The 23,096-nt window shown below is 38.2% G+C and overlaps 1 protein-coding gene across 4 annotated transcripts in view; it reads right to left on the bottom strand.

The window, feature by feature from the left end:
* cntfr (ciliary neurotrophic factor receptor) overlaps positions 1-23,096 on the bottom strand; it is a gene marked incomplete at its 3' end in the record, with an annotated part of 223,051 nt that overhangs the window by 72,698 nt on the left and 127,257 nt on the right. For all 4 annotated transcript variants that reach the window (XM_079256138.1, XM_079256136.1, XM_079256135.1 and 1 more), the window contains one exon: positions 21,598-21,831. In XM_079256138.1, the coding sequence (XP_079112264.1) occupies positions 21,598-21,831 (234 nt within the window). The remainder of the gene's footprint in view (positions 1-21,597; positions 21,832-23,096) is intronic.

Genomic DNA, 23,096 nt, shown 5'->3' with positions numbered 1-23,096 from the left:
GACCGCAAACAACAGATGCCATCTTATCTTGCTAGTGTCATAGGCAAGATAAAATATTGAATGATGTAATGATGGGAAAATGGTTTCTTTTGAATGTGTTACATCTTGATTCAAGCACTCTGATTCTTCCTCTCCAACACCTTGAGCTGACATGTTATCTTTAGAAAAACAATTCCCTGTTTGTTTCACTGTGCAAATGCAATGTAGTTAGTTTGTTTACTTGGTTGTCAAGGCCTCACAATATGTTGTTTCTCTGTTTACTGGAACTCTTTGTCTGCAGCCACCGGCCTGTTTTTGAAATGAAAAAAAAAAAAAGTTTTAATGTCTTCATCTTACAGGTGGAGTTGAATTCTTCAGTGAGCCTCCAAAGGTGGCAGGTCCAGGCAGGTGAGAGGGTGGCTGCAGTGTACTATTATAGCATAGTTTTATCCATACTTGACATCATTTCTTTACTGAAAATACAACAAAAGAAATAAAATGATTTTCCCTATACTGTTACTTTCAACAGAGTTTAAATTTTACCAGCCGACTCCTGCCTGTTGAGCTAACCTAAAGCAAGGTCCTGCTAAAAAGTGTCAGGCAGCTAATTCATCCAATCACCTGCAAGGTTTTGTTTTAAAATGCCTGCTCTCTCCCTAATAGCTACCAATTAGGATTTTCAAGAAGACTCTGTAACAAACCTTCTGGAACATCAGCTTTCATTCTGCTAGCACTGCTCCATTCCATTTTATACAATTTTATACCATTTTTTACAAAAAGCAGCACATTTAGACAGGATTTATTTTGGGAACAGCTATGTGTAGCATTAAAAAAATAAAATAAACAAGCTACTTAAGTACTTGCCTATTGCCAAAAGTAGGCCTTCACCCTTCTTGCTCTGAGGGCTACAGGTTATGTGCAGTAACAACTATGACCCCCCCTCTTCCTCTATAGCAACATGTAAAGATGGCATTATGTTGTATCCTGCAAAGTGTAGTGGACCACAATTATCTCAGACAGTCACGACTTTCTGAGATAATTAGGTTTATTATTTGACTGCACCTCAGATTCTGTGCAGTCAAGTGAAAATACAGCAGTTTTGGTCTTTTTGTATGCAAGGTGCTGCTGCGAATTGAAGAGCCTCAATGAGAGACTTTATTTTGGTAAATTAGTCTTTCTGTGGAGAACAAGCCAGCTGTTGCCACTTTTCCAGCACATTCATTGAAACTTTGCATGTGGATTTGAGTGTAATGGTTTTTTCATTTTTAATCAATGCTGATTGAAGTCAGAGCTGATGAATATCAATCTTGCTGTCGAGTGAATTAGCATTTAGTTCGACAGTAAGAACTAAACGTTCATTTAAAAGACATTCTCTGCTTGAATTGTTGGTTTAGCATTCAGTCAGGTATGCTATAATAGTTATAGCTTAAATACATGTCAGTATGTTAAGGTAAAATTAAATATTTATCATAATAACATCTATAACATAGTGTCATGAACTATGAAAACACTGTTAGATCCTTTAACAGAAGAGAGCTTGTTGGTGTGTGGTGAGACCAAAGGTTGCACCCATGTCATTAGCCATGTGGACATTTGAACACACCCTTTCTCTAAACCTTTGGCAACTTTCAGCCAAAACATTTCATCCTTGAGCGTGAGCCAAAACCCAAAAAAGCACACACATCAGCTAGTCTGCCATCAGAATGACTGGCTTTGCTGTGTGAGTGTGAGAACATCACATAAACCACTGTGTGAAGGGTAAATGACTGGTTTTGATACAACCAAGGGAAATTCCCCAGTCAGATTATATACAGATCAATTTTCCTGTGGCTTTAGGGTTAGTCTGAGGTTGTTTATCATAGCCTGTGCATATGTTTGCATATAATCACATAAGACCCCAAATATCAACACGGACACAAATGTGCACTTGTGCAGCAAATCAAGCAGATTAGCTCATTGTGACAGTCGTTCTCTGAACTTTTCCGTCAAAAACACACCCTTTTTTTCTGATCTGGTTTATATTTCAGCATATGTTTGCTATGCTAATTTGCTACACAGGAGATTCTGGTAAAGATCTTTCAGCTGCAAGTGGGGATTAATCATCTGAGTTAGAAGTCAACAGCTTTATGATTTGCATGAACATATTATGCATTCACACGTGTCACATGCTCTCATGCAGGGTGACTGACAAATGAGTTAATCGTAAAGCCTGAGTAGTTTCTCCTTTAAAACAAAAGCAAGGTCAGGAGCAGCAAGGAACGGGAGGTAGTGGAGAAGAACATGAAGTGATTCCATAAGAGCTGAAATTTCAATTAATGACTGAAGACAGACAGCGACTGTGAATTTGACTCAAGCAGGAGGTCTCTCACTCACCGGAAAGCAAAGAGTGATAACAGGAGAAGTAGTGACATGATCACTACCACTAAGTAAGATATACATGGGACATAAGCTGCACAGCAGCACTTTGCTGTGTTACAGTGTACTGTGAGTTTTTACTTGGAGTCAGTGGCATCCACCGGTAAGATTTGGATCTGTGAGTGTATTTCTTTAAGGTATTTCAATATAAGTCAGTCTCTTGCATTTAGAGCATTTTATTTTATCGCTACCTGCAATTTAAGGATGTAAAGTAAAACAGGGAATCTTCAATAGAGGTTATTAAGAAATTATTTGAACGTTTCTTGTTAGAAAAGAGGTTTTTCTCAGAAAACATCCACTAAAGTTGTGATACAATGAAGACAAATTAAGATAAAGTTTTTTATGGGTTGCTGAAAACATGAGTAAAATTGACCAACGATAGCATAGGAGAGGATTTTTACATTAAATGCAAAGAGCATCACATTCATTCTTAGAGAGGCAAGGTCAGACAGGCTGTGTTGTCCGTGCAAAACATTATCAACTTGCTCAGCCTGCAGCTGGGACACCCCTTAAAGCCACAAACTTTGAGTGCCACAGGCCAGGAGAGCTATAAGGGCTGCTGGTCAAGCAAATCAGGAGCTGAACACTTGTAATGTTGCAGAGAGCAATAGTAAGTCAACATTTTTACCAAGCCAGGGAAATGTCATGACTGTTTCTTTCAATGCAATGTACACGTTTTAGGCATATAGATTCATATTTAATAACTGTTGGAGTGGACGTTTACATATACCAACATACACCAATAAGACAGACAGAAGCGAAACTCATCCATACTACCCCCGGAGAAACAATATATTCATATTGCCCTTGCTGGTACAACCAGACCAAACAGTGGCCATATTCAAACACAATCTTAGGAACCATTAAAGCAATGAGCAAATGAATAATGACATCCTGCATCATATTACCCTGCAGCCTTCAGCCCATGACACCAGTATGTAATCGAATAAATTATGTTCCATTTACCCATGGGGCCATTAATCCCAGTTTAATGGCTTGGCTTTGCCTCTAAATTCAGTTTCAATAGCCAGTAAAACCCTGTACTGTACCTTTAAGGACAGAGGGCAAGAAATGTTCTGTGCGAGTGAGTCTTATGCGTGCTTGGAAAAATGTATATATCATTTTTGACATTACTACCGCCTGCATTATGAATTGTAGTACAAGGAACTGTCCAGATTCTCCTACCCAAAGGACATCATCACATATAAAAACTGTTCTCATGGAGAAGCCTCACATGAATAATTCATTGTTGTTGAAGATGCAATGGACAGCAGACTTAGTCTCCCACAAAATGTGTCCTGAGCCTGGCAGCAAGTTAGATCACTTATACTGAATCCTGTAATGACACGATCAGGCAGCTCTAATAAGCTTTTCTAATACCTTTTCTAAAAGGGTATTTGATGTTGGTCTGTCATTAACCTGGAGGTCAGAGGATCAACAACGGAAGGACAAAGACAGAATTCTGTATTTAGCAGAGTAATTTGAACTGGAGACAAGCAACAAAAACAGTTATCTTCAGATAATCTGAAGCAACATCGGCCACATTACAGTCTAACCAATACTTATTATTACAGATTTAGTAATCTCTTATTTTATGTGAGCAACATTATAGTTAGAGACTTTTTGTTTGTCTCAAGTATGCCCCAGCAAGCACACACTGACATGCAGTAAACACACCACAAACATTTCAATAACTGCTTTGAGCACTTGGAAAATGTCATTCAAAGACACATATTAAGTCTGTCTTCTCATTGAATTTAAATGAACAATAAACCCACCTATAATTAGCTGTGATATGACTGCAGGGCAGAGCTGCAGCAACACACTGATGCATATTTCACTGTGTATGTAGAAAGAGTCTGTTTGAGTGATTTGTGCATCCTTGCCTGAATACACCTAAACACTTTTTATATGTGTATGGAAATGGTTTATTGTTGTATTTGTGTGTTAAACCTACCCTTTGTGTCCTTGTGTGTGTGTGTGTCTCCTAGGGAGTGTAATGTATCTAATTGCTGTATGCTTAAATAATTCACATTCCCAGCTCTCTTATGCCCATCATTAGGAAATGAAGGAATTAGCCACACTTGCAAGTGTGTATGTGTGCAAATAGGATTGTTTTTGTAAAAAGCAGTTCTAGGGAATTAAGATGTCCTTGACAAAATGTGTGTGTGTGTGTGTGTGCATGCTGTTTACCAGTGTATGTATGGACTTATTGCTGCATGTGTGTATGGCTGTGAATATTGCTGTACATGTATGGCACGGATGTGTGTTTTCTGAACCTCCTCTGACCATTACGCTAAGTGTGCATTATTCACTGTGGCCTGCCAAGACCATTATCAGCAAAGAGCAAAGATGGGCAGGAGGAAATGAAAAGCTGGAGGAGCAACTGGAGAACACTCTCCTCAGACAGATCCACAGCAAAACACTTCACCTTTTGCAACCAAGTACATCTTGATCAATCTGTATTCAGTCAGATTCCTTACACTTCCACCACTGGGACACACAAGTTCATTGTATTTTTCTCTAATCTGCCCTCAAGTTGTGACATATATAGATCAAACACTAGGATGCCCCTCGGTGAGACATTATATCAGATTAATTGAATTGTCGTTTTGTATTGGAGCTAAACACACATATCCTTGAGGGAAACTTTTCAGGAGCAATGTGTGTGAGACATCACTTTACACTACAGTGATAGAAAATGTGTCTGACAGTTCTGCAGAGGGTATGATCTGGATAAGAATGAGCTTCCGAGATGCAAAAAGTACATCTAAACCCTGGTCAGCTAAGACACTTTGATGACAGACACGTGTCTATACAATTTCCAGCATCTTCCTCATGACAGTGTGTTGAAAGAAAACTGATTATCTCTAACTTTATAACTTGTTTTGTTCTTTTACTTTTAAAAAGGAAAGAAAAGCTAAAAATGAGAGAAAACTAAACATTTTTCAATAACTACACCAGGATCATTTACACTGAACAACTACTGTAATGCAATGGAAACAACTGACTTTAAGTCAGAGGGAACGACAAGCTGAACATAGAAGAGCCATTTAAACACATTCACATCCATCCATTAACAGTTCTTTTAATTCTTTCTAGTACTTCTGAAGTGAAATCTCTTTATCTTTACTATTTCTAATCTAAAGAAGAAATCAAAGGAAAAAAAAGTTTTGCAGTCTCGCAGACTCTAAAAAATATTGTTGCTAGTCATTCTTAGTTTAGTTGTTTAAAGTCTTGATTCATGCTAATCAGCCAATATGCAATGTTATCACTAATTCTGTACTCATTTCCCAAAAGCATTTTCACAATGTCCACTATCTTTCTTTCCGTTGTAGGTCAGTATTATAAAACACCATAGAGGAAATCGGCCTAAAGCAGAAGTGAATTAGTTTAATTATTTCTTAATGAGCTTTAGAAAGACAATGTGACAGAACTGCAGAGGCAAAGCAGTGTTTATTTCTTTTTTCCATTTATTGGTTCAGCTAAAAACTGCATTTAAACACCAGTTTCTCTGAACGAAACATGACAGATGCAAGACAAGGTGGGGCATGCTAGATGTGGTTTATGCAACACAAAAGATGAAAAGAAATACACAGACATTCATTAAAAGCCTCAGTGCAACTAATCAAATTAGTATTTCAAATCTCATGTGCACTGTTCGTGTTGCAATTTGAAAATGGCCTCAGTGAATCTGTAAGATCACACAATGTAAACATCTGCTGCTATAACAGCACTTGTGGAAGAAACAACTCAACAGAAGTGTGCAAAACACACATTTTCTATCAGCTATATCCCAGTAGAGATGACATTTTATCCAGTTCTTAGTCGTGCAAACACAAGTTTTTGTTTTATTCCCAAAGAGTGTTTTGTGTCGTCTGGCAAAGGGGGTGGTGGGGTGGGGTGGTTTCACATAAAGTATTAATAACATTTTAACCAGACAAGTTTTCTCTCTGGTCAGAGAGAAAAATTGCTAATCTTCGATAGTCAAAGACGCATATTGGCTGATCTGAACAAACTTCACAGAGCAAATGGGTGAAAATATAAACATGCTTGGAGAAAACAGAAACAATAGAGAGATGGCAAAAAGAGCAGGGGGGGGGGGTGGGGGGGGGTGAGGACAGAATGAGAAAGTAGACTAGGCGTGGTGATGCAGCAGACTCACTAGACTGTAGCCTTGCTTTGATAATTTCATCTTTTTCTCTTGATCACCACACAACAACCTCCCCTCCAGAGATGCTGAAAAAGTCCAAAATTATTTATCATCTCTACCAAGTTTCTGATAAAGTTAATCTCTTTTCCTCATACAGCAGCAGACTTTTCGCCCGCAGCTGGAGAAGAAAACTGTTGAATGCTTATTATTATTATCCACTCTTTCTTTTAACGTGTTGATATTATTTATACTGTAGATTTGAAGGTTAACTCCTCCATAGAGGACTTTCATTACATTTATTTATTTTAATATTTTTTTGCTTAAAATTGCTTCATAAAGACTTAACTAACTCTTCCTAAATGATTAACAGCTTTGCAGAGACCAGTGAATAACTTTACCCAAAGGTTTAATAAGAAACCAAAAAAATATTTGAACAATAGCACAATACACACACACACACACACACACACACACACACACACACACACACACACACACACACACACACACACACACAGTTTTCAAGCCAGCATCTGAATGCAGGTCAGCGTGAACCCATCATCATGGCTGTGTAACTGCAGGCTTATTTTTTCACATGAAGATATTTGCAAACACCAAAAACTGTGCAAGCTACATGTATTAGCAGTGAAACTGGAGGATCATAACTGATACAAGGTGGAAGTGCCGACTATTAAATACACACCACATGTACTTTAAAAAAAATAAAAAATAAAAAATAAAAATTCCACAAGTAGATTAAAGGTACCGTTGCATTAATATCTGTAATACTTGGTTATTACCTTTTTAATATCTTTTTACACAGGCTGCAAGATAGTTGCCATAGCAACCATAATGAAAACACTCAACACATGGCCTACAGCATTTTACCGATGGCAGCGAACATGATTGGAGGGGCTGACCTGGACAAACTTGGAAAACCCAGCTTTGTCAGAGGATCCCTCCATGTTAGACATGTACCAATCCCAGCAGCAAATCACTTTCTTTGGAATTCTTTTCTAGGAGTAACATGCTGTTGCAGGTGGGGCGAAATGCTTCTGAAATGCCTTCATTTATTCCATGAAAGTCTGCTTGGCGAGGGCCTTATTTATGAATGACCTCCAAGTTCTCATGAAGAATGAAGTCTGATAACAGCATAGTTAATATATTTACAACAGCGTCCTCTTCACAATCACTGATGGTTACAATCACCAATAACAAGGTAGCTTCTATTTCAGCTCTGTGGAGCCATTCTCCATTTAGGACTTCCATTAAAGCAGGCTGGCTTGTAAGTAGAGATCCCAGAGCAGGCAGAACTTGTGATGAATTTTGTGATGATGCAGCCCATCCATTTAAGGATTATTGATTGAATTAGTCTTGTGTTGCCCTCCAATTTAACAGCAGGCCCACCAGCAACACAGCTGAAAACCTGCTATTAGCTTCCTCAGAAACACAGAACTGGGAATCTGGTAGGATGAAAAACTGGCCTTTTTTAATTAAGACTTCACAAATGCTTGTAGAAATTAAATTAAGCAATTTATGAAGATTATTTCTTCACACATTTTTTTTCCAATCAAAAATTTGCTCAAACTATTTGTGTGATAATATTACAACCGACCATGTTTAATAAATCCATTTTAGAATACATTAGAGCCTCAATGGTTTTCCTCCATCATTTTACAAGAGGAACAACTACTGCCTTTCTGATTAGTGTCACTTACTCTATGGTGATGCTCAATTTAAACTTTGTCTATTCCAATCAGTGCAAAGAGGGAGAATTTAAAAAAAGAAAGAACATAAATAAGAATGACTTCAGAAAGTCATCAGAGAAAGAAAAGCCAAATGAGATGAGAAAAAGCAAAGTTTTAAAACTCACAACAGACCAAAACTGGGGGGAGGTTTCCCCTAACTGTACAACAGATAATTACAGTTATTAAGAGTGTTTTGTGTGTGTGTGTGTATGTGGCTGTCCATATGTAGGTGCGTGCTAACTGTTTGAAGGAAAGCCTTCACAAATAACCAAGATTTTACTGGTCAAACACACTACACTCAGTACACACAAACACACTTGCAGCACCAACTCAGCCCACATTCCTGTTGGGCCAAGACCAACATCCCTCTGTTTTTGCACAATAAGACTGGCTCATTCAACACAGGAGCTGTGTTTGTGTGAGACTTCTTTCATCCACCCACCGCAACGTGTGTGTCTGTATGGGTGTGTTGGCATGCGTGTGTGGGGTATGTCTGAGTGTCCAGAGGGCAGTGTTTGTTTATCCAAAACACAAGTCTTCCTTCTTCCCATACACTGTTCACTAAAGCTCTAGGCTCTGTCTCCTTTTATGAAAGATCTCGGCTAGGTATATTAATATTAAATATGATAGCAGCCAGTATGAAAATAATTTCAAACACACGGCTGTGTTCTGTGAATGTCTTTTGGGAGCATCCTACAAACTCCAGGCTCACAGCTGCCTTGTCTCCAGAGAGTATGCTAACATGTTGGTGTAACTGAGAAATCAGTTAGCAGCTCCGATGATATCTGCTGGTGCTCTTATAAAACACCACATTTCTTATTTATGGGAAGGATTTAAGTCCAAACTTATAGTATTGTTTCATAAAAATGCAGTATATGTAATATTTCACTGCTGTCACTAATATCCCTGGTTCAGCTTTGTTGAGTATCACTTCCATACTTCTTTTTGCTAAGACTTTTCTCCAGTTTTACTCAAGAGTTGCATCTGCTATACCAAGGACCAGCACAAAGCTCAATATAGTAAATAAATATAGAATATACTGACTCTTTGTTTTATTATACATAATATTAGACACAAACTTTGTCATGCTCGGATACTTTTGCCACATTTGACCATTTCCAACACCTGAGTACGTTGTTTTCAAGGAGTCACCACGTCACTTCACCAGGACAATATTTGATCATTGTAGGACTCAAAATACTGTACTCTTATTATTTTTCTTCCTATAAAGGCACACAGAGCAGAATTCCTTCCTGATGCCCATCTCCAAAGTCTGTTTGCTTATATATTATTCAGTTTAATAAGTCAGTGAGCAAGTGAGAAGTGCAGATTAGTTTGCTGCATCAAATAAAAATGTTTCAAACAGACTAAATGGAGAAGTCACTTTTATGTTTAAGCGTGAAATTCTATTAGTGCCTATCCATTACACACATGTATAAGTATGTATGTGGGGATATACACAAATGAATATGATCTTTGATGTTCACCATTACATGCAGTTTTTGTTCATGAATTCATTAATATTCTCTTCTGCTGTCCTTTTTATTTTATTTTTTTTACTTACTTTATTCAACAAATACTACAAATTGGTGGCAAACACAACCCAGGTCTACAACATGCCTCATGTAGGCTTATATATGAGTCTACTGGAGCTTCTTTTTCTTTTCTTTTTATCAGAGGTTTAATGGAGTTATGCAAATCTATTTCTCTATAACTTTGATAAAAACACACAGCCAGTGATGTGCGCCGCAGTTTGTGCACATCTTTATAAAATGAAAACATTTCTGTATGAGCAGTGTGATTTTTCATGTTAAACTGCCTCAGGCGGTGGTGTAATATGAATTTTAACAATGATACATGGCATTCTGCTTCTTATTATTTCTCCCGGTCATGAAATGTCATGTAGATTATCAAGCAAAGAACCCTGGAAAACACAAATAATGAATTAAAGTTTCAGATTAGCTTTTTGACTGATGCCACAGTTCATGGCTGTGATTTTCTCCCTCTGTTTACAGGTGGGAGTGCTAAAAAACTGGAAAACGTGGCCACTCTCTGTGCCTGTATGTAGTTACACAATTATAAGACCATACAGCTTCTTAAAGCCAGTTAATGTTAATTTTATTTAATTCTAATTCTACTTAAAAAGATATATATATATATATATATATATATATATAGAGAGAGAGAGAGAGAGAGAGAGAGAGAGAGAGAGAGAGAGAGAGAGAGAGAGAGAGAGAGAGAGAGAGAGAGAAGGGTGTGTGTGTGTGTGTGTGTCATCGGAACACATTGAGGAATAAAGGCTGAAACAGAGGAAAGCCTTCATAGCAGTGAGCATTTTTTGTGTGTTTGTGCTTTGGCAGTGTGCCTTTGTCCAGATTCTGAGTCTATCACACTGAACAAAAGTGACGTGTAGCTGAAAGGGTCAGATGAAGTGGACAGCTTTACCTCTCAAAACATTTGACATTTGAATAACTTAGCAGGAAAACGTACACACAGATAAACAGAGACACGGCTGGTGGATGAGCATGTTTTCATGGACATCTGACCATTCTGTGGCTGCTTGATGTCAATGTCAAACTGTTCAGCCTCATTGCTGGACACTGAGCCAGGAGGAATAGTTTCTGGTCAAATTCTCCCTTTCCCTTTATCTTGCCCGCTCCCCACTCTCTCTCTCTCTCACACACACACACACACACACACACACACACACACACACACACACACACACACACACACACACACACACACACACACACACACACATAAATACACATGGGATCATAAAAGGCCAGACACAGCAGAGAAATTTCTCTCTCACTGGACACTAATCAAGAGAGAACAGACCTTTACCTTCTTGGCACATGTATAAAATGCACAGTGACAGCTGCAGCAAATGACAGCTAAAGACAAATTAATATGGGGTATTGAAAAAAGGCACCAACATATAACCCACACAGACACACAATGCACACAGATATTTCTGTTTTCCTGCATGCTGGCTGTAGGAGAGTGAAGCAAATGGAGAAGACATGATTATACAGAGGGATCATGCCATTGCTTCAAGTAAAGGAAAAAGATGGAGACATAATGGATTCCACCATCCCTTTCAAACCTGTTTCTGAAAGGTTTTGGTCAAAATGCACTTTTTAGACTTTTTTAAATCAAGAGGTGCAGAATGACTTGACAGGATGAAGAACAGATAATGAATTGAGAGATAATCATAGGAAGCCAGTTCATGTTTAACACTCCAAGAGAATATAAGAGACGATGTGGGATTTGCTTAAGGATGCAGAAACCAAAATGTTTTGGACAGTGCCAACACCATGTTGCCAATTATTAGATACACTTCATGTCTTCTTGCTCCCCTCTGTGGAGAATTTGAGTGAAATGAAACTAGAGCACAGAGAATTAAACAGAAGCATATCTGTAAACTACAAATGACGTTCCAGCTGCTTGTGTTAGCTCCAAATGGCTGAAATGCCTCTGACAACAAAACAATGAGTCTCATCTTTGTGATGTGGATGTTTGCCAGAATGCTCCGGATAGACACAGGCTCAACTTCAGCTTTGCCACACAGAACAACATCATCACAAAAACACCCAAAACTGTGCTTTGATGGATTGATGTACTGATTTTAGTTGCATTGTTTTCAGATAAGCAGCACTTCCCTTCAGGAGAAGATTCTTGTTGCACATTTATTCTTCTACCTTTCCCATCTATCTCAGAATACCGTTTGCAGGTCTGGATGCCCAATACTACAGTGTATTAGTGCTGTAACTGCCTGTGCTAAGCCAGATTCCTCTAACTGAGAAAGTGCAGCACCTACTCTAAATTTTCTCATCATTGTGTGTACACATTCTCTTGCTGCTAAATCCTCACAGAGATCCTGGAGCCTGCTTTCTGCCAGCACTATTTCCTGTGTTAGGCTCCTGTTCTTTAAACTAAGCTCCTCTGTCTGTTGCTGATCTTTATTCAACTTCACGTCTACCTCCACTTCATCTTCTTCCCAGCAAGACTTTTTCTTGACTTAGCCGACTTGATGACATCCCTCTGTTATTAACTTCACCTTCCTACAGTTTTACATTTAGAGCTTTCCGTTATCTCTGTAACCTGTCCATGTTTCCAAATGGGGGAGGGGGGGGGGGGGAGAAAAATACAAACTGAATATAGCAAGCTCCTTTATCTACCATCAGATTTATGATGATATATTGCAGAAGCCTTCTGTATCATAATGTGTATCCTCTAGATGTAAATAACATCATATAAGAATATATGAAAGGAAATCTACACAATTTGCGAAGATGATGGGGAAAGGAGAGACTAATAGGTAAACGGGAAAGGCCAGGGGTGCTATAAGAGGATTAGTGGAAGTGGAATACAGATGAATATTGCTGGATTGGGGCAGAATTATAATATATGTGGCTGTGAAGGGAAGATGGTACAAGAGAGATAAATAAGTGTTAGGAATCAATAGTTTAGTTTGAAAGAAATGAAACATTTTGTAGAAATGGATTCAAAACAACAGAATGTGGGATTTAAGTTTTGAGAAATCTTAGCTGGGCTCCAAAGCCTTTCAAATGGTACTAGTCTCCTCTCCGTTACTTCTGAAGAAAAAAATCAGAGCTGTAATCTGAAGCGGAGTAAAAATGGATAAACAATATAAACTACGAGCTAATGCCACTAATTAGTTTTGCCACATTGTTTGTCTTGGACAGGCAGCGTTGAGAGAAAACGGAAGGGAAAACAATCTGTCTTGCCAGATTACTCCTGATACCCAACAGACAGAGAAGCCAAACCACACACTCTTCTTTTCATATATTTTCTAGTTTTCCTCTTGGCTTCTCACTGACTTCCTAAACCAGGCCCAGTTTCCCAATTGTTATGGTTGTCTGTTACGATAAAGTGACGGTAGTTGCTGTTGTCCTGCAAGTAGAGCAAGAAATGGGGGAAGGTGGAAATGCGGGATATGGAGAAGAAAAATACAGAACAATCTCAAGAAGCTCATAAGAAATAAGAAGGTAATAGGTATAGGGATGAATATTAGGATATCTAATGTAAAAGCAAAGATAGGGAAGGAGGGGTTGAGAGATCCACATCTGGCAGAGGGATGTGCGGAAAAAAAGAAATGTACGCGTTACAGAGCATCAACTCATCGTCACATACCAACAGCAGTTTTTATTCTTTCATTTATCTATTTTTAACTGACCATCTGCTGCATGGATTCCAGATGGAAACTCCTACTTTCTGTCTACAAGTCAGAGGTCAACCACAGTATCATTTCTCTTTCGCTTCTTGTCTTACCCCAAAAACTTGGTAACCCTGAAGGCTGCATATTTCATAATACTTCATGTTTTCTCACTGTTGTAATGGATTTTAAGTTTTAGTTTTCACACTGTGAACATGAGCACCAGCAAGGAGCTTTTCATTATGTTCTAAGGCCTTATTTTAGATTTACTATGATTGATCAGGTCCTATATGACAAGGAAGAGGAGTAATTAACCAAAAAGCTCAGCAGTTCCAGATGTGGCCTTATATTTGGAGCCAAATACTTTCTAGTTTAAGAAGGATGTCCCGCAGGAGCTCTGTGGGTTCATCCTCTTTCATAGCGATCTGTCTGCAAGGAGACGAGACAATCCCATTACCTTGCAATGTAGCACAGGTCCCATGAGTGTGTGTGTGTATGTACGCAGGGGTTAGGCACCAAAAACAAGCTGCCCTGGGAAAGGAAACGGACATCAATTGGTGTGTGTAGAAATATGTTGCCTGAAGGTAAAGGATGTACATCAATCTAACAAGAGAACTCACTCCTGTTGCTCATCCTTGGAGGCAAAAGATGACTGAACTGTGTTTGTGTAGCTCTTTTGTAACCACATTTAATAGTGTTTGTTGGATTTAAAAGAAATAAATAAAGGATTTTTTCTTATATCAGCTATCCAGATTTGTCAAATGTAATTTAATGAATATTATAATCTTAAACAGAGATATGACTGAGGGATTCATGCACATTTAGTTGGACCTTTGCAGAGATAACTTGGATCACAGATTTGTTCGGAAATGGCGGTTTATGTCTCACTCTGTGCCTTTGTATTTGCATCTATTGGCTGGTGCTGCTGAGCTCTGCAAACTATAGTATTATAACATGTCACAATGTCTCACAGAACCAGGCTCATTTCCCTAAAACTGATGATAAACCAGGACATTATACAACAGGGTTCTTAAACTCCAGTCATCAAGGACTGCAAGCCAGAAGGTCTTTGTTGTTTCCTTTGGTCCAACACACCTGTAATGTCCCATGTCTGCAAATGGAATTGTCCCTTTTGGAATAAATAAAGTTTTCTGAATCTGAAATTGTGTTTATTGGGATTTTATAGAATTAAAGACAAAAGAGGAAATCTTTGTTGCATCTTGTTGCACTTTGTTGCGTTGTGATCTTTTAAGTCTCAGCAGCAACTACATGTGCACTAACAACAGCCAAATGGCCTCAAACCACAACTCATATGCTGGCAGTTAAGGCTTCTGTAATTATTTGTAGCATTAAGAAAAAAGTCTGTGTTGCATTTGTTTAAAGAAATGACAACAGTATATAATTACAGAGAAGCTCAGATTGGATTTGTTGGATTGTTTTTACAAAACCAGAGCAGTGCTGAATGGCAAATCCTCTTTCTTGTCTTGTGATTAGTGGTAGAAATCCATCACTTTTGACAGCGTGTTGCATTCAACTTCAGTCTTTTTGTGTCATTGTGGATTTACTGATGTGTTCAAAGTTTATTGATTATCCCATAAATCATCAGTCAAAATCTGGGGTTTGAAAAAAAAAAAAAAAAAAAGAACGGATATGTGGATAAACTCAAATTAAAAAATAACCCTTGAGTTGCTGTTTGGTGACAGCTGGTACTCTGAGTGGTTGTGTTGCAGACTAATGGGCTCTAAAGATGAGAAGTCATCAGCCACAGAGATTAGATTAGAATAGCCTGATGTCTGGAGGGCCATCATAATTTCACAGCTCCACTCCAAACCACTACATTTAGGAAGAGAGACCATGAAAGAGGACACTGCTCTTTTAGACTGAGGCACAATGTTTGTCAACTTTCTTTTTTCCTTTTTCATACCTGGCAAGGCAGCTGAATTTTTGCAAGATTTACAAGATCACAGAGACACCAAGGTTTGGAGCAATCTATGCTGGCAGCATAGTTTTTTTTTTTTTTTTTCCCTTTTTCTGGCACTGTAGCGTGTTGATAGTGGCAGCTTCAAGTATCTGACTGGCTCATGTTGTAGAGTTTAATGTAATTGATTAATTAAAGCTTGCTTGTCCAGTCATGGATGATTCATTCAATCTTCTTCCTTTTTTCTTTTTTTTTTTTTTTACCCCAAAGCCAGCCCCTTTTCAAGTGCTTTTTACAGATACCATCCAAGCCATCTGGCACAGCAAGTCAGGCATTAAAAATTGATGGATGCAGTTTAAGACAGATGAAATAAGCTGCCTGGCAAGGAAAAACTAATAAAGCCACAGAGTTATGGTTAAATGAGGTGATACCTTTACTTTCTCATCTTTTACACAGATGTCACAACCACCATTTCCAGCCTTTTTTTTTCCCCCCTTTTGATTACATTCAATATCTATGCTTGTAGTGACCAGCTTTTTCATTTTGGACTTCTTAGAAACCAAAGGTTCAGACAAAATGTCTGTAACCATTGCTACTACTGCAAATGCTTTGACAGTAAACTACCACCTTGTAGTGGCTCTACATAAACTACATTTAGAAATCGTCACAAAGACCATGTCTCATCTGACGGAACCTAGTAAATACAGGATCTGTTAATGCACATTCATGCATGTGTGGCTCAAGTGGTTGAGGAGGTGAAGCACAAATCCCAATGCACCTTGTCTTCTATACAATCCCTCCATTCCTTTATGGGTCTATGCAAGATACTGAAACCCAACGTGTTCCTGATGGCAGGCTAGCACCCTGCACAGCAGCACTCCATTGAGTGGTGTGTGTGGATAAATGAATGAGAAACAGATTGCAAGTGACTTTGTAGGAGCGCACCATTTCCACTTAAAATGTGCAACATATGTATGAGCATGTGAGATGTATCATAAAAACACTAAATTTTATCCATCTTGTTTTGTACTTCACCCTGGCAACATTTAAAAAGAATGACAGATGATATATTGTTTGGCATGTGTCTCTTAAAAAATCCTGTTGTAGTAGATTTGGCTTTTTGAACTTGTGTGTGTGTGTGTGTGTGTGTGTGTGTGTGTGTGTGTGTGTGTGTGTGTCTTTCAGCCAGCACTCTGAAAGGTCACCAGGGTGTCTGGTTGGATATATGACCCCCTGCACTGATGCTGTGTTCGGCTTCGTATCTACGTGGGTGCAGCACATGTTGCTGCGGCACTATAAATTGTTTAGCTGACAGGAGTTTTAAACAGCAACAGATAAAAGAAAGGTTTTTTTTTTTTTTGTTTTAAAAAAAGGGAAGAGATCAAAGTAAAGAAGGCCGTTTCACCAAATGGCTTTAATGTTATACGACCTCTTGCTTAATAAATTTCAATGAGTGTTTTCTTTACCCCTGCATTTTGCCATCAGTCTGTCACTTTTTATATCTCCTCCACTACGCGCTACTTCTTTGTTCCAGATAGCGTCTGAAGATGTCAACGAGCACTCCAATGCCGAAGTGTGTTGGTGTGTGTCTGTTTAAGTGTGTCTCCCACTGTGTTTGCTTAACGAAGAGATAAGAACCTCTTTTAAACACCGTTGGACAAGAACATCATGCAATGTGTGTCTCAGCTCAACACAAAAATGCACAAACGCTCACTTTTATGCATCCACATGCAGGCCACTAACAGATTTGACATTTGTGCTTATTTGTGTGTGTTTTTAGAGTAACTGCTGCTTTGCGTGTATTAAAAGTGGCAAGAAGAATGTTAGCATCCTATAGATATACACAATGGAGAAATAATGCAAAGTGGAATAGAAATAGACAAGTGGCACCACACACACACACACACACACACACAAGCACTCACAAGACTGTTGTCTCCTTGTACTGACATTATGTTGACACATTCCATAAATTTAAAGCACATACACACAGATGGGTTTGGGGGTCAAAAGATGGTGTCCTCCATTCTAATGGTAAATGCTAAGCTAACAGATGCGACCACAAACTACAAGCCAATGCACAATGGGGCACACACATATGTAGCCATAAAGAGACACATTAGAGACAAAGATAAGAGATAATGACAAAGTTTGAGGGGAAGTTAGGGAAAAAAAAGTTAAGAATGAAAGCGTCATAGACAGATGGCTCTTTTCTATTCTCCTGATCCTACTTCCATCCATGTAAAACATAACAAGTCCCTGGTGGAAGTAATAAACACTGCATAAAATCAGCCATCATCATGACGGTAATCATAACAAGTGTAGCCTGTCGTTATGTCATTATCACTGTATCTGCACAACACTTTGAAACCTTGTGGGTAACAGTTGATTTGATGATAATATGTGGATGGAGCCAGATAAAATAACAGGCTGATGTGAGTCTTTCAAATTGGAAATGCAGAGTTATAGTTGTTGCAGTGTGTGTCTTGAACATGTCACAAAATCACCAACTGTTAACAAGGCAATTAGACTCAAGGCCAGGCTGAACCACAGAGGCATTGTTCTCCCAAACTTGTAATTGACCCCTGATGAATGGTTGCACAATAAAAAGTCTGTTTCTTTCACACACGCATCGTTTGAGACCACCAAAGTGTCATTATGATGCAGAAACACCACCTCTGCTGAAAGGAAACGTACAAGCTTGCACACAGACATGCAGTGCACATCTCTTTTTTGGTCTCTGCTTTTTACACACATATAATCTAGCCTGTTTATGCATTGCATCATTCACCCTGCTGACACAATCTAGCATAACATAAAATTCTCATTAATTCAGTATTGTTTCAGCATTCAGTAATTTATCATTGCCAGTATGATTAACCAAACTGTCACACTCACATATAGTCTCATTCATCAAACATTTGCATGGAAATGTTACATTTAACATCAGCGCTGCAATGCTATCTTGATAGGTGGTGTGTTTGGCTTTCTATTGGCTCTGTTGACAGGAGGATGGGATCACACAGGCACGGGTAATTAACCGAGGGGGATACGGGCTGGCCATTTATTCACTGTGCACCACTATTTACATTCTTTTTACCCCCAAATTGCACCAGCTTGAAAGCATTCCTTTCTACTTGAGTAAAGACATTTACATTAGAAACAATCTGACTCAGCAAAGAATAAGCTTTTTTTTAATCAATTTGACACATTTTGACTGAAAACTAAATTTAATTCTAAATTTCAACAAAAAAAAAAATATTTTAGGAAGAAAACTGGTAAAAATGAATTTTAATGCCATGTGAGATAAATCAATGTTTTCCTAAATGTGTCACTTTTGGCAGCGGTTAGAAGTGGCCTGCCATGATTAATGCCAAACATCTAATTTCATCTGCTGGACAGTCGACGGCTGCAGTGGGATTTCTGCGCGAAAAATCAAGTCTAAATGGACTTAAAACTGAGTTCATCAGTTTTCTGATGGAAGGTTGGCCAACCGAGACCATAAAAACATCAATTTATTGTCAGCTACAGAAAAAAAAGGAGTGGGAAAAAGCACATTTTCTAAAATCCTTCTCAAAAGAACAGACAGGCAACTAACATTTATGATACATTAGTGGGGTTACTGTTACCACAGTGACAGAGAAAGCAAAGAACGCCACAAACAAATGATTCACATGGAAAAATACTTCCGTCATGGACAGATTCTTCATTGGCTTATGAATCCTTATTATCATCAGAATGTAAACTGATTCTGACAGATTAATTAGATCCTAAGGATACTTTATTTACTGTAATTTGTTTAGGGATAACTAGAAGAACTGCTGCTTATTGGTCAACAATTTGTTATTATTAAACACAAATCTGATTATCAAAATGGAGAACATCAAACGTGAGGACAATGCTGATTTGAAATTTGAGTTAAGGAGAGTTTAAAAGGAAGCAGGAGCTAAATAAAGGTAATAAATATAATTCCACCGCAACTATGAGGTAAGATACCTTTTAAAAGATCAGAAATCAACACTTGGTATAAACCAAATATATTCATCCTTTACTTCCTTGGGAAACCTGACTGGCTGGTTCTGCTCTACAAAGCTGAAGGACTCTCCAGACTAAGATATAAGGTATGAGAAAGCTTGATGGTTGATGTCTCAGAGGAAGTTTGTCCTGAAACGGACCAAACCTGTTTGATCTGATGTAAAAAATAAAATTGGATTTGATGCAGAAAACAGTTCATGATCAACCGACTTTGTAACGTGGCTTCAATTCTTTCAAAGTGGAATATAAGGCACTTAAATCCAGATTTGGAATGAAACTTCATCATGACATACACACTTTAGTTTTTTTTTTACAAAGATGTAACAGCAGTGTTGAGAAATTCTCTTTAAAATGTCTCAACTATCATATAGATCTACTTCAATGCTGGTGTTTAATCTATAAACCTTATTTATTTCCTCATATTTTGCAAGGAAATTGCTATCTTTAGCCATTTACTTTGGAGAACCTCTTGTTTATTTATCCAAGCACAACATTCCTGTTTCAACTAGAATTTCTGATTGTCTTTAATGCTTTTTCACCTCTGCTGACATCTTCAGCCAAAGACATAATTTCTTCTACAAAATGTATGTAAGACGTTCAGTCACTTGTCTTTCCCTTTGTTTTTCTATTTCATTTTGACTGCAAAGAACAGTAAATGTGAAAGAGCAAAAATGTAGAAGGATCATCGTTAGTCAGTGTTCTTTCATTTTTCTTTGGAATAACTTGGAGTCATAAAAGTTGTATTAAATAGTCACATTTTCCCACAATGTTGTTTTTTGTTTTGTTTTGTTTTTTGCTCATGTTTATTAAATATGTTTATTAAATATGAAACAATTAGTCAACTCTTTAGCAAATGTACCTTTAGTCCAAGTTTTTCTTAAAAGCAACATCTCTTTTTAAACATGACATTTTGTTACATTATCAAATGTAAAATGTTAAACATTTTCTTTATATTTTTCATTTATTTTTCTCTTAGTATGAAGAAATTCTGTTTAAGAACAACATATTAAAAACAAGATATTGCAATGCAAAAAATGTTTTAAATATTTCAAGCATTTTAATTATTGAATGAATTGAAACTTTTAAGTTTCTTGATTTTTTTTTTTTTTTTACCCTTCTTTCACTTCTCATCAGTTTTGCCAGCTTAATTTATTATTTTAGTCAGTTTTGATTTTATTCCAGTGTTGGTTATGAATGCATGACCTCAGGCAGGAGATTTTATTGCTAAGTTTGGTTTCTTTTGTGTATACAATAGTGTATTGTGAAGAAAATGAAGGGCAAATGTGTGAGGCGGAGATGGTGCATGAATAAAATTAAAAGTATTACTGCATGTAATAATACATCTGAAAAAAAATGTACTCTATGTTCAGATCATTTTCATATGCATAATGCTTCATTCAGTGAATTTTGCCAACCATGAGCATAAAACTGTATGTTAAATTGACCCAATTTGAAAAGAAAATGGTTTTTCTTTTTGTTCTTAGCCAAACTGTGTAGTTTAAAGGTCTGAATACAGTTTTTATTTTCACAAGTTAATAGCTACATTTAGCAAAGCTGCTCTCAGTCCGATCATCCTCAGGGGTTCGTGTCATTTACAAGTCCCTCCTACTCCAACACTATTACTATGTGCAGACCCGGCATATAAAACCATCCCCCATCAGAATAATGGATCTCAGAGGAGACCACTGGCAGCTCATAGGCCACTATGACAAGCTGTTAAATTGACAATCAAATAGCTTTTGCATGATTATTAAAATGCCCAGTCATGACTGCAAAAAGACCAAATGTCATTTTAACAACTAATCATTAGAACTTGTCATGAGGCAGCAGGTCCTGCTGTTTGGACTGTTATCATGGAAATTCAACTTTAATACTGGCATTTAAATTTCAAATGAAACAGCTTCAAATGTGGAAACTTACTACTGAAATGGCCTTTTCTCCAAAGGGTTTAACTGAGCCAGGAAAGGAGAAATGAGAGTAAAATGCCACTTCTAAGGATACACTGATTACAGTTTGCTAACTGCCACATTACTTGAATGTTGCTGAATAAAAATCAACATTAATAATTAAAAGGGCTCTTATGAGTGATGGCGCCTCAGTTACACTTAATTCTCCCTTTTGGCAGAATTAAAGAAAAAAGAAGTGACAAGCGCTGGTAACTTACTGCCAATATGGAGGAAGATGGTGTCTCGCCTCTCTCCATGCGGGTTCTGAAAGCAGCTGTAGAGTCCGTTATGGCCGAGGTTGACCTGGGTCAGGATCAGTCTGGGACCTTCTAGACGGTGCGGGGCCTTCACGTCTGTCCCGTTCACCTTCCATGAAACTGATGCATCATTGTCCAGGGAGCCGCACTGCATGGTGACGTCACTGCCCATTCGCCCATACTGGGTCCTTGCAACTGAAAGCACACGAGAGGTGGACACTAAGTGTAAGCGACAGCAGCAGTGAATTAAAAGAAAGTGCAATATATGTGTATCATCAAATTACTGTCCCCTGTGCATACTAGCTCCACGCAAATAAACACAGACAGTCAAAATGAAAGGCATTTATAATTACACTCCATAACCACATGCAACACACAACTTACACTCTGCTCCATCGTCTCCTTAGCAACAAGAAACAGACACAAATACGGCTTTTTTTTTCATCTGGCAACAATTTCCAGCTGACATTGTGAAATACGAAGAAAAAGAAATGGTTTTATTTGGATCATAGCAGTAATAAATCTGTTCCATTTGGTTTCGTGTCCAGTTATGTGCATTACTTAACCAATGTTTTGTTATTTTCTAGCAGCTGAGACAGAGGGGTTAAAAACAATAGTAATATTTCCTGTAGAGTTCATAAATCCTTCTGAGCTTTTTGTTTTTTTCTTCTTCAGTGGGTTAACAATTCACACTTTGTGGTGAAGTGAGAGCCAAGCCAGACACGAAGGAAACACTCAAACTATTTCCATGTTCAAACGAGTGTTAGATCTATGTCTCCTATGTCTGTGTCTATTTTATCTTTGCATCAAGTAGTTCACTGCCCATAGCAACGGGGTGCCTTGTTAGAAAAGTTACAGGGACGGTGACCTCTGGGGTTGGGGGATTTTGTGAGCCTAATGGGAGTTCTAGCTGGGACACCAGGGTTAGTAGCCCTACCTCGCTGATAAATCTCAAGGGATCTGTCTTGACCACGAGAAGCAAAGACCCCAGATTAACACTCAAACGCCGAGGATCAACGGCACAGCAAGAAGCAACAATAAAATATTGATCCCCTCTCAGAAAAAAACCAGCAGAGTGTATGAACAAAAGAGCGGGGAAAGAAGCGGCCCAACTGGCCCGGGATCAAATGCTGCCACGATCCCTGTCTTGCTCAGACATCTCTTTCCTTGTTTATCTCTTTCTATGTCGGCCCCCTCCCTCCTTTGTTTCTTACTACAATGCTTCTGATTTAGCTGTTCTTCACTTTTTCACTTGGTTTCTCTCGTCCTCAGACATGCCTCTTAAACACAGCTGATACAGATGTCAACCCAGTGTTTCATGTATATTTCATGTGCCACAACAGAGTCATTTATTTTTAATGAGGACAAGATCCTTGTCCCCATTTACATTAACCTGACACTGTTTGTTCTCTCCATCTTCTGGTTCCCCACCCCCCAACACACATATACACACAGACACT

The sequence above is a fragment of the Telmatherina bonti genome (genome assembly GCF_933228915.1).
Source record: "Telmatherina bonti genome assembly, chromosome: 17".
NCBI classification, from domain to species: Eukaryota; Metazoa; Chordata; class Actinopteri; order Atheriniformes; family Telmatherinidae; genus Telmatherina; species Telmatherina bonti.
The sequence above is the reverse complement of the archived record's forward strand: the minus strand, read 5'-3'. Positions and strand labels throughout refer to the sequence as shown.